The 12,400-nt window shown below is 43.3% G+C and overlaps 1 protein-coding gene across 3 annotated transcripts; it reads right to left on the bottom strand.

Moving 5' to 3' along the window:
- Nucleotides 1–11,837, bottom strand: cdc42 (cell division cycle 42). Of its 3 annotated transcripts, none has more exons than XM_027024955.2 (6): nt 11,736–11,837; nt 6,173–6,316; nt 5,784–5,856; nt 4,851–4,960; nt 4,512–4,709; nt 1–1,273 (listed from the first exon to the last, which is right to left on the bottom strand). In XM_027024955.2, exons 2-6 carry the CDS (start codon nt 6,275–6,277, stop codon nt 1,184–1,186), a joined length of 576 nt encoding a protein of 191 aa, XP_026880756.2. In that variant the 5' UTR covers nt 6,278–6,316; nt 11,736–11,837; the 3' UTR covers nt 1–1,183. The 3 variants fall into 3 exon arrangements, with proteins under 3 accessions (XP_026880756.2, XP_026880755.2, XP_026880757.1); XM_027024954.2 differs by having other exon boundaries at nt 11,675–11,783; XM_027024956.2 differs by lacking the exon at nt 1–1,273 and adding an exon at nt 2,216–3,036 and having other exon boundaries at nt 11,675–11,784.
- Between the last annotated feature and the right edge of the window lie 563 nt (nt 11,838–12,400).

The raw sequence follows: 12,400 nt of genomic DNA, 5'->3' as shown, positions 1-12,400 counted from the left end.
TAAAGGCAATTAAGATATAAGTTTAATATTTAAAGATTGCTTGTACAGTACAAAGGACAGACTTCATACGTAGTATTTGGTTTTACACCAAAAACAAAAGTAAATGACTGAAAAGACCAACCATGATCCACCTGTGCAACACCAACAGTAAACTGGATAATTTGGTTAATGGGTAACAGAGGCTTAATTTGCCTGCTTATTTATTTACTTTCTGATGAGAGGAGAGGTGCCTCACAGATGGAGCAGTGTATGGTCAGGATCCAGCCCCTAAACAAAGTGGAACAAAACAATTTAGCGCGCACACACACACACACACACACACAAAAAAAAGAAAAAAAAGGAAGGGGGGAGAGGGGGAGAGAGAGAGAGAAAAAACAACCACAACAACAAAAGGTCACAATGAAAAAGAAGATTGTTTTGGTAAAAACAAGTGGAGCCTACAACAGCTTACATTTTTTAATAATTAAAGTTAACTTAAAGGAACCCAGAGGCTTACCTACATGCATTACACCAAGTTTCTAAGCAATGCTTCTGTCATCCCTGGCAACACATTAGGACACGCCACTCGTTCTTCTAACACTGTTAGACATTTCCCTGCCTTGAAAAGACTGATTCTTGTGACAGGTCGAGATCACTCATTTAGAGCACTCTTATTTACATGGTTACCGTCTCAACCGTCCATCACATGGGGTGTTGGCAAAAGCAAAATTGGAGCTCATCTTTTTAAAGCCTTGGGGGGGGGGGGGGGGGGGGCTTTTGTCCTTCAGGCCAGTAACTACTCAAAAAATAAAAACAAAAACCCAGAAACACATTTAAAAGAGAAATTAGTTGTTAAGTCTCAGTTAAATGACAAACCAAGTCAAGGCAGCACTGCCACAGTTCCCCATGAACTATAGAAACAAACGCATCTCATATCAAACATGGAAAAGGCCCTACAGGTTCTTACATTGACGGGAACTTCAGCCGAACAAACCCCTGTTGTGCGACACTGATCTGTGTGAACGTGTTTGAGAGTATGTAGGTAGGGTAGCCTTTATTTATTGCAAGAAGGAGGAAGAAAAAAACAACCAACCAAAAAAACAACCAACCAAAAAAAAACAGAACTCACTTCTTTTCTACATTGCTTTTAGAGTACAAAGCTGTTGGGCAGCTTTAGCAGAGCAAGGAGAGGGTGGAGAACTGCTCAGAGCAGCACACATTTACGCTTCTTCTTGGGCTCTGGGGGTTCCAGGGCTGCCAATATCGCCTCGTCAAATACATTCTTTAGGCCTTTCTGTGGACACAAAGCAGGGAAGACATGGAGACTCAATGTGGGTCAACACGTAGACAAAATAAGGAGGGGTGTGTGCAACAACACTGCAACTGAAAGCGAGTGAAGTGAAGGGGACAAATATGGAGCAGTACATGCATGTGGGGTTTCATATGAACTGATCACGCAACACATGAAATTAAAATGACAAAAAAGTGAGCAGATAAAAAGAAGTATGATCAAGACCAGGGAGGTGCTGTAGGACACAGTGCTGCGTACAGCAGCTGACCTCAAACCCAGCAATCCTCTGCTTTGCATCAGGCTGAACAGAACCGTCATCGTATCTTTTGGATCAGATGAATGACACTGGGACAAGCCAATAGGCCATTTAGAGAAAAACAACCCCCCCACCCCAAAAAAACAGTGGTAAACAAAGTGGAGAAGCAAAACACAGGCTCAGAGACACACAGGGACTGGAGACGCGAGGGGGGCGGGAAATTAAATGGAAGGCCCTGGACTAAAGCAATCGCGCGTGTGTGCGCACACACACCAGAGCAGAGTGATGTCCTGCGAGCCATGGAAGCACACACGTACACATGCTTGTACGAACATGGCCTCTGTCAAGTTGTCGCAGCACACAGGGAGGTTTCAACAGAACCTGGATCAGCAGGCCAGCCAAGAGCGAGCACTGGCAGGGGAATCTCCCCCCACAGAATGACCTGGAGGACATCTGTCAACCAGAACCTCATCTGAAACAGGCACACACACGTGTACGCTGATCTACTGACATCACAGACACGCCTAGCTCAGGCAAAAACCTGACTGGATCTTCAAAAACGAAGCATGAATTCAACCAGTATTCCCCATGGTACACACCATTTCATACAGTATGTAAATGTTTAGTTTGTGGCACCACAACCGATTAGTGAAATTCTCAAATCATAATTAAGGACACACACGCACGGGCAATTTTAATTGTCCTTTATTAAATGACACAAATCATTTCACAAGATTATAGTAATTCACCAAGATAGGTATTAATGGCACCCAATTGCAAATTGCAGCCTTATATTATGCTGAGATTTCAGTTTCTATGATACAATGGTTTTAGTACAAAATAATACATTGAAGTAAAGAATGAAGATAGAAGACGTTTTTAAATTGCAATGCAGTTGAGCTGCTTGCTCACAGTACCTCTCTGACCGTGGCCCCTCTCAAACAGTGGACCTACCAGAGAAGTATGTAACGATCTCACTAATGCCTACCCCAACAATAACAGGAGGTGTGACATGGGAAAGGGGAAACAAACCTGCGTGATTATGACTACTCCTCAGATTACTACCAAGAGAGTTCAAAAACAGCAACAATATGAAAACAACAACAATCATAATAATAACAACAATAACAACTCTAAAACTGGAGATGATAAACATTTCTGTCCAATCCAAAATGCAATGCAAAATGACACAGGGGAAAAACTGAATACAAATCAAAAAATAAATAAAATAAAAATTATGGTACAGAGAAAATACTCCAGTATTATAAAGCAAGAAAACAGAACACATCAGCTTTATTTGTTAGCTGTCAGGAAAGGTGTTTCATGGTGTTTTTTTTTTTTTTTTTTGGAATGAAGAGGTAAACTGCAGGCAGCAGTGAGCGTGTGGAGGAGTGGGGCGTTAGAAAGAGCCAGCACGCCTTTAGAATATACAGCACTTCCGCTTTCGCTGAGTTTCAGGGGGCTCAAGGGCGGCTAGGATAGCTTCATCAAATACATTCTTCAGCCCTCGCTACAAAGACATAGAGGAAGGGAAGAGAAGAGGTAGCAGGGTTAGCAGTTACAGCAAACAGACCTCAGCACAGAAAAGGAAGGGGGGGGGGAGAGTAGATGGAGAACAGAACAGAATGCAGAACAGAGCAGGTAGAGGAACCATGACAGCCTCAGAGGACCACTGAGCAGGCAGCCATCTTCACAGCTGAAGCTAGAGTCTTCCTCAGTAAAGAGGAAGGAAACTGGTAGAACCGCGCAAATGGGGAATCTAAGTGACAAAGACGTTTGTGCACAAGTCGCCTGCACCAGTGGCCACGGTGCTAAAATCACAAGAACATGCTTTCACGATCAACACTTCACACTACAGCCTTCATTTAATCGAACTCCACATACAGGAACGTCACAAAAACATGGTTTCAAATCAGGACACCTGCCAGAGTTTGGTAGAGCAACTATGATGAGTCACATGGTACACTTTGGTCATGCATCTATAGTTCAAGATCAGGAATCATTCTAAATTAATTTCTTTATCCATTTTAAAGTTGCCACCTTGTGTTATAAAAGAAAACCGGCTGAACAGGGCCTCAAAGCCCATTTCAAAAGGTTACGGGCTATCTGATGACCCGGGACAAGGACAGGCCTTTCTGCCCATTAACAAATGGCAAAGCTGCAAACCCAGACTGACGCAAATACTGGTAAAAAGCACAAGGTTTAGAAAAGCAGGCGTTTCCAGCTCCAGGACAGCCACAGCGTAACAGGGATGAGCCCAATGTGTCTCTGAGCCTCTGTATGAAGCGCTTCCACTTTATTAAGTGGCACTGGCTTCGCGCGCTCGCGTGCACACACACACACACACACACACACACACACAACCCTAAACAATGTCCACTGTAGGGCCAATTAAAATCTAACAACATTTGCAATGTCATGATATTATAATTATCCTGTTTCAGGCATTTTATTACGCTGCTATGACTCATCAGGCTCAGCGACCACAGAGACCAACACAGAGCATACGACTGAACCAAACAAGACCATGAATCTATGCATAAAAGCTCCTGTGATTCATAACAGCTCATTTGGAGTGCCAGTCTAGGCAAACAAAAACACTCTGAATGCTGTGATTTAAGACAGCAAGGAGTGAGTGTTTTCCCCACAGTTTACTGTTATAGGGAAATATTTTAATAATACTATATTTATTACTGTTTAATACGTTTAGTAATAACATGCAGCCCTCAATACACTTACGCTTTCGTTTCCTGTCGAATTACCAAAAAAAATGTGGTGCTTCCTCTGTGTTCTTCAGCTCGAGTAAGAAACGGCCGTGTGTGTGCGCACACACGTAAAAGACTCAAGGAACCTTAACCAAGTGGTCTGACACGGTCTCAGCCTGCGTGTGTCTTCGTCATTATCTGTGTTACACTGCAAGTTTGAATGACCAAGCCTTAACAAGGAAGTATTCCTGGCATGGTGAGACAAGAAGGCGTCACCCACCTGAGTGAGGGCGGAGCACTCAACGTATTTCACTGCCTTCAGGTCACGGGCCAGTTTCTCAGCCGTCTCCGGGGTGATGGGTTTCTGTTTGTTCTTGGCGAGCTTCTCGATGGTGGACGGGTCGTCTCTCAGGTCGATCTGCGTGCCCACCAGCAGGAAGGGGGTCTTTGGACAGTGGTGGGTAATCTCAGGTACCCACTGAGAACAAGGCACAGAAGGAGAGGGTGAGATGCAGGAGGGGTAACATGCAAGAGAGACCGTCAGACGTCCACTACAGGGGACATGTTCCACCTCAGACACGTATGGAACAGCTCATATAATGAGAAAGGCCAAACCAACCTTTTCTTTGACGTTTTCAAATGAAGAGGGAGATACGACAGAGAAACAGACTAAGAACACGTCTGTTTGGGGGTAGCTCAGAGGTCGTAATCTATCATAATCTTCCTGACCTGGTGGGAGATGGCAAAAACACACCATTTTAGATGCACATAAAACAAAAAAGAGCAGACACAGCTAAGATTGAACTAAATTCCATAAATTCAATGTTTTCAAGCGGAAGTCATGCCTTTGTTACCAGTTTGTGTGTAATTGTGTGTAATTACATCCTGCCGCCTCTTTTGTGGTGTGTAAGAGAACTGACATATTTTGAGGAAGGGGAGGTATGTCAGCAATTGTCTACAGAGGCAGCAAAACTGCTGCAGTCAGCAAAACCCTGTTCTGCCCTTTGGATAGAACTCCACAGATCAGCTGAGTGACAACCCAAGGTAGTGGGAACAGTGGCTTCTGCCACACCAAGCAGGTGTGCTCCTCACAAAACTACCACAGCATATGATGAGCAGAAAAACAAAAACACCTCAAAGCAAATAAAAACCAAGAACACAAACACTGAATAAAGTGTACAACATATGCTGACATCATACAGCAATGGAGGAAGTGAGCCAGTCATACAGCGGCAGGTCCAGAGGGGACATATTGGGGGGGGGGGGGGGGGGTGCACAGGATGTGACATACTCAGTCAACATCCCTCATAACAACAAAAAGACCTTCAGATATCCACCTCCCTCCACAGGAAGGTGTGGAATGCAGAGAGGACCAGTAAACCCAGCCCTGCAACAATGACCATGACGAACACCGCCCTCGTCATCGATACTGGAGCTCCTCCTGCACCTCCAACCACTGAGCGCATGCCAGCTGAGGTGAGAAGGCTCCCTAAGCAAACATCACACCACCACACAGCAACACAAACGAGCCACTTAGGGTTGTGAACCCTACCTGCAGTGTCGAACAGTCCCAGGGTGTAGGGCTCCCCACCAATCATAACTGTGACTGCATAGTTATCGAACACCTGCACACAGACAAGATGGGTCATGAGATATGCAACAGATATGCACAGGCCTTGTTTTGTGACAACATTCACAGTTCTCCACATTCAACTCCATTTTTATATGTTCTCCTTATAGCGTAGTGTGTGTATTAACAGGCCAAGGCAGAGAGAGCAAACATTTTGAAGCCAAGCTTAATAACATAAGTTTCCTTTTGAGATGTTAAGCCTCATTTTAATCAAGAAGAAACAGCTGTTTCTCAATAGTGTAACCTACAGCACTACACAAAGTTAAATTTAGATGAGTGTGAAAGGTGTGAAGGAGAGAAGTGCTACTCACCGTTGGTACATATTCAGAGGGGAATTTGTTAGTTGTGTAGGAGATTAATAGGCAGGTTTTACCAACAGCACCATCGCCAACCACAACGCACTTGATCGTCTGCATAGCTGTGCCTTTTCAGAATCCACTCTTCTCATTCAAGATCTGTGGAAACACAAAACAAAAACCTTCAGCTCTGGAACAGATGCCTTCTAGTAGGTGGAGCCAATGCTGAATATTAATTACCACTCGTTTAGTGAAATAAGATGGGCACGAATCAATCAGGTTACGTAAGCATTCACTCAAATGATTTGTTCAAGGGAAAGACATTTCCCCAAGAAATGTGTGTGTGATCTGTAAAATTACTCAAGTTGCAACCAAAAATGGTGTACCCCACATCAATTTTGTCCAACAATTGGAGACTTTATTACTAGCCAATGACAGAAACTACCCAGATTCAGTGATAATTTTAAGCTCTGTATTTTTAATACATGTGTCTTGAATAAAAAGGTTCCCACTCCGTGATACAGTTCCTCATCTCTTCTCCTCCCTCCCATCTAGAGACGAAGGCAAGCATATCCAGGTCAGTCCGACTGCCTCCAGCAAGGACTCGTACACCATTTACCAAGGCAAAGGTATCCTTCTCCACACAACAGCTCTTGCTTTATACTGACAATGGCTAAAGTGCCTCAGTCAACGAGACAGGGAGGATGAACAGATCTGAGCAGCTCATACCATGTTGTCTCTTTACCACAGAAACAAAACAACCCCGCACACGCGCACACACACACACACACCCCTTCCTTACAGTCTGTGTTGGAATGGAGGATAGCTCAGTGGTTGCTGAAGGTTGCTGGTTCAAGCCTCTCCACTACCAAGTTGCCACTGTTGGACCCCTGAGCAAGGCCCTTAACCTTCAACTCCAAGTTGTACTCAATCAATCATAAGTTGCTTTGGATAAAAGCATCAACTAAATGCCTAAAATGTAAATGTGGATCATTACTGTGGTCAAAGACTTCAGTAACAATCTACAGTACACTCTAAGGATCTGCAAGCTAATGTCACAATCACAACAGTCGCTTTGCTATTAGAACAAAAACACAGACACTTCACTAAAGCATTTGTGTCATTAGCATCAAATCAACGGGTCACTAATTGTACTACAATGCTGTAAACATCAGATTAGTGTTTGACTGATAGGAGTTTTTAAATGACTGATGCAGAGCACAGGGTGGCCAATGGTCTCTCTCTCTCTCTCTCTCTCTTTCTTGTGCAAATACCACAATTTAACACCAACAATGACAATTGCTGAACTTGAATTTTAACCGCATTTAACACTTATGGTTTTTGCTTAAGTAGATTTGCATTCTGTCTGCAGTACAAATTTTCATTTTTAAAAAATGATCAACTAATGCCCACAGGTAATCAAAAAAACCTCAGCTGACACCAATTCTCAAAAGGGCATTTAACTAGCCAGATAATCGGTTGCCCACTATATCAGATCTATAAATTAACACAACATGAACACTGCCTATTTGCAGTTCATTTCCTCCCAAAATTATGAAACAAAGTTACAAGCAACACATTAAGTATATGTTTAAAAACAGATGTGAAAAAAATTCAAAATCAAATGTTTTTAAAGAAATGATCTGTCCTTTCACTAGCATTGTCCACCAATTCTCCCTCTGACACACTCTGCTTCCATGGTTTTCCTCCTTCTGAATTTTTTGTTTGTGCTTCAGTAACGCCCTGCTGATGAAAGAAACATGCAGTTGGAACACAGCAAGATCACAGCCAACCAAGGGCATTCGGAAGGCGGGCCAGAGCTAGGGCTCTCATCTCAGATCTTTCAAAGGTTTTCTCTGAAAACAAACATCAGAGAAATATTCCTAGATGCTGAATGGATTACATGGTCATTCACATGAGTCAGAACGTACAAAATCATTAAATTATTATAACTGCCAGTATCAAAACGTGGACCTTCTTTCACAAAACCAAGCCTGTGTGTTAGTGAGTTGATCTCTTTCTGGAGCGGTCACTGCCATCAAAGGCAGCACCAGTGTACTGGCTTCTCCTGAAGAAAGCACTTGTAATCATTACAAAGGCTCAGAGTGCAGGAGGACTCCTTGCTTTCCAGAAGCTTCCGCATGGACCTTCATGATCTCCATGACACCCAGTCTTTGTTTTGAGGTGTTGTCACCCTCATCCATTGGCTGTAGCCCCTCACTTCCATTCATGAACTGCTGCCCAGAAAGGCACCGCCTGCCCGATTTCACTGAAGACACGGACACGCTACACCTCATGATGGCAGCCTATCTTCCCAAGTTGTGTTTAAGTGCAAGGTACTTCCCCTAGCTTGTACATCACAAGTGTTCAGCAGACTGAAAACTGTCCACTTATGTAGGGAGGCTGTGCAAGACTGGTACCTCTTCACCAATACTTGTTTGAACAGAAAATGTGCAAAGTGCACATTGTGTTAACAACAGAAGAACACTCCTTTCAGCTTTACATCTGATTACAGTAGCTAATCATAATCTAATTCAGTAGCTATACCTTATAGTTGTCAACATTTAACCACTAAAAGGAGAAGACCTCATTCCTGTGAACAGGGATCGGATGAGTCATGTGTTAGCGGTGTATGCTCAGTCATTAACCAAGTAACATTTCAACTGGCACTCCATTTATTTGTTTGACATTTTCCCCCAGCCTGCCAACCAGGCAGGTCTGCACAAAACCATAACATGAAGCTTCATTTACAGTTTAAGTCTTCATCACAACAGTTCCCTAGGCATGTAGTAATCAATTTGCCGTGCAAGACGACCTCTATAAAAACGCAGGATTTGTAAAAATGATATCAAAGATGCAGGAATGTTTGTGAGAGGTACAAATTTGTTCAGTAGCCGAGTCAATCAGTAAGGTGACAAGCCAAACAATTCACAGTTTAGACAATAAACAAACAAAAATAAGACATACATAAACCAAAAGTAACCTGATCACCCGAGAAATAGATGAAAAACAAAAAGCCACAAATTCTTTGTACTTCTCATACTTGCAGGAGGAGTGACTTTCCCTACAGCTGTACGTTAAAAGCAGAGCCCCAGCTCAGCTGGCCTGGACCTTCCCCCTGTGGCTAGCTGTGGGTTACTGCGGCTTTAAGGTCCAGCATAACGTCATCCATTCAGCTGCAGTCACACACACACCCCCATGGATAGCACAGCCAGCCTTGGAATACATGAGCACAGCTCCACCCGCGGGACCTGAGGCTGTGGCAGGCGGAGAGAGGCACGGATGGCGTGGCCGGCTCCATCCGCGCTGGAAAGAGGCTGTGTGGAGGGACCGTGTGCGCCTAGGGCTAGCCGTGTTGTGTGACGGGCAGATCAGTCATTTCGGCTGAACTCGCAGTAGGCGAGCAGAGGCAGCGAGCAAGGGGGAGCAGGCAGCCCTGCACAGATGGCGCAGGATGGGGAGGGGGTGGAGACTGTCCTGCCTGTTTCCTTCCTAGCTCACACGGCAATGTGCGGAAGTCAGGGTTGACCTCATCCCACTGTTCTAGGCACAGCACACCCACCCGACCCTTCACACTCCTGCGGGGTTTCATCAGGTGACAGGCTGGCAACATTTTCTCATTATAGTAGGATATACAAATTCTAAGTGCCAGAGTGCTCATTCAGAGTTGTAGGTGAATGCTTAGAAACCCGTCATCAAACAGCTATGGGCTGGGAATCAGTGATGCCTGGTAGCTTAAAAGTTATTTTAAATACACTATAATCACACGTCATTAAAAAGGGTCTCAAATGCAGAGCCGCATGTCCACAATGATTGCATTAAAGGGAACTTCTCTGATCTGCCCAAGTAGTTACTGCTTAAAACTTGAGACTGAAAATGACTGGATTAGAGTTAGTATAACCAGAGATATCAATATAAGAATTCAGTCACCAAGCGTGCATTCAATTAAACAAAGTGAAATGTTATGTTGACAGTGCAAATACTTAAGAAATTCACATTAAATGCAAATACTTAAGAGATTCACTACTTTTGTCCTACAACCGCATCCATCTGTCCCTGTAAGCCAGGCCAAAGAGATACTGGCAACTTTGCAAAAAGCATTTTTGGGGGGGAGGGGGCAGTGACAATTTTCCCTAAACGTCAGCCACTTGGCAAAGTACCCATCTGGTGAGGAAAAAATAAATACTACACTGAACGTAGACTGCAGATCAATATCAGCATTTCCATAGATCAATTAGTTAATAAATCAATAATTCAAAGCTTCAAGAAAGAGAAGGAAAATGAGATCCTTGAAAGATTTCTGAAACACTCCTAAATCATTTAGCTATTGTAACCCAAATTAGACCTACTTTGTTATACTTGTTCCAGGCATCATTACATCCACGGGAGCAAACATAACTAGGATGTTTGTAAATATTTCCTCAAACAGGAGCTAGGCAGCTAACTTCACTGTAGTAACGCCTTTGAAAGTACTGGCCAATTTAAACACAGAAAAAATGCCCAAGCTCGTCTACACGCTTTATAATGGCGCTTGACTTTATGATCAACATTGGGTAATTATGGACATAAATATTCAACGATGTAACCCCAAGTTGCCACGGTGGAGTGTATGGGTCGGGGGTGGGGGCGCTGCTTAATTTAACGACGTATTTGATGCCCATGGCCACATAAATCGAGACATTTTGCTTTTTGGATAGGGCAGCTAAGCTAACCTAAAGCTAGTTATCTTACACACCTAACGCTAACTGTCTATTAGTAAGCCTGACTAATGATGGCTATCTTATCTAGACAACTACCTACCTGGGTTATAATGGCCCAGTTTAGATTAAAAATGACAAAATGACCACTAGCACTAAAGGTCTGCATTTGATCAAAGAGCTGATTAGATAATGTTAGCTACAGAACTACCTGCCTAGTTAGCATAAGTATCTGGAAAGCTGACAGGCTGGCTAACTTTCCGCTTTACTAACCGTAGCCATTCACTTAGCTAGCCTGGCGTAGCTGCCAACTTTGCCAACATCATTTAGATAGCAGTTAACTGCAGGTGGGAATATGAACTAAAATATGAACTAAAACTGCACAACCTTCAGACCACACCAGACACATGAGGCGACCAATATGACCAGTAGCTACCAGACCCGTTAGCTAGCTAAGATACATCAAACAGCTAGCTGGCTAACCTAGCTAGCGCTAGCCCTAGCCCCTAATAACGGCAACAGAAGTAACAAACGTCAGCAGGCTAATTGTGGAGACATGTTCAAGATTTTACTTACATTTAGATGGGAAGAGAAAACCTGCACACGGAGCCAAACTGACCGCTGGTCAACTAAAAGCAAACCAGTCAGACCAAACAGCAACGGGCCGGTTAGATCATCGCGCGCTCGCGAGCTAAGCTAACTAGGCTAGCACAGTTGCTGTGTCCGGGAGTCATTTTACCCGCTTTGTCGGACGGTCGACACAAACGTACGCATTCTGTTTACAGACGGCCCTCGTATGTCGGTATATGTACAAACGCACCTGTAATAGTCACTGGAACACCAAACAGGTCGCTGTAAGTGAACACTTCGTTTCCACTCACCGTATCCTCTCAGCTTCTCTGCGCCGGGCGTTGGCAGGTCTGCGCTCGGGGTTTCCTGGGGAGAAGCGCAGGGGCGCGTTGCGCTCTGCGTAACGTCAATAACACACTCCGAATAAAACCCGCACTCATTTATTTAGGTCACGTTTAAACTTGTAGTTTGTCGCAATTGTGATGAATAATTGTTCTGATCTGATTATTTGTTATTGTTTATTTGCTATACATTTCATGAAAGCATGCTATACTGTTAAAAAACGAAATAATTACTAATAAAATAAATTTTAAAAAATTACTTCACTGTATATGAGTTGAGATTGTACTAGTTGCTGCTTATTTTCTTATTTCCATCAAGACACCTATAACCGGAATTTACAAACGACTAGTTTTTTTTGTTGTTTTTTTTGAGTTAACAGACCAACACACGATGGCAGTAGAGTGCTTTTCAATCAAAATTAAGGTCAGTTATTTGTATCAAATTAAAAGTCGTTTTACTTATTTGTAGTTGCCGAAATACGTCATTGGGAAATGAACAGGACAATATTTATCAAAAAGTGCGATAAATATAATTGCATTGTCTTCCTGAAATAAATATGATTAATAAATGCATTTGACACGAGGTCTTACATTAAGATATAAACGTTCATATTCCGAACTTTTATATTAACGTG

The sequence above is a fragment of the Electrophorus electricus genome, chromosome 20 (assembly GCF_013358815.1).
Source record: "Electrophorus electricus isolate fEleEle1 chromosome 20, fEleEle1.pri, whole genome shotgun sequence".
NCBI lineage: Eukaryota > Metazoa > Chordata > Actinopteri > Gymnotiformes > Gymnotidae > Electrophorus > Electrophorus electricus.
This window is presented reverse-complemented; position numbering and strand designations above follow the sequence as displayed.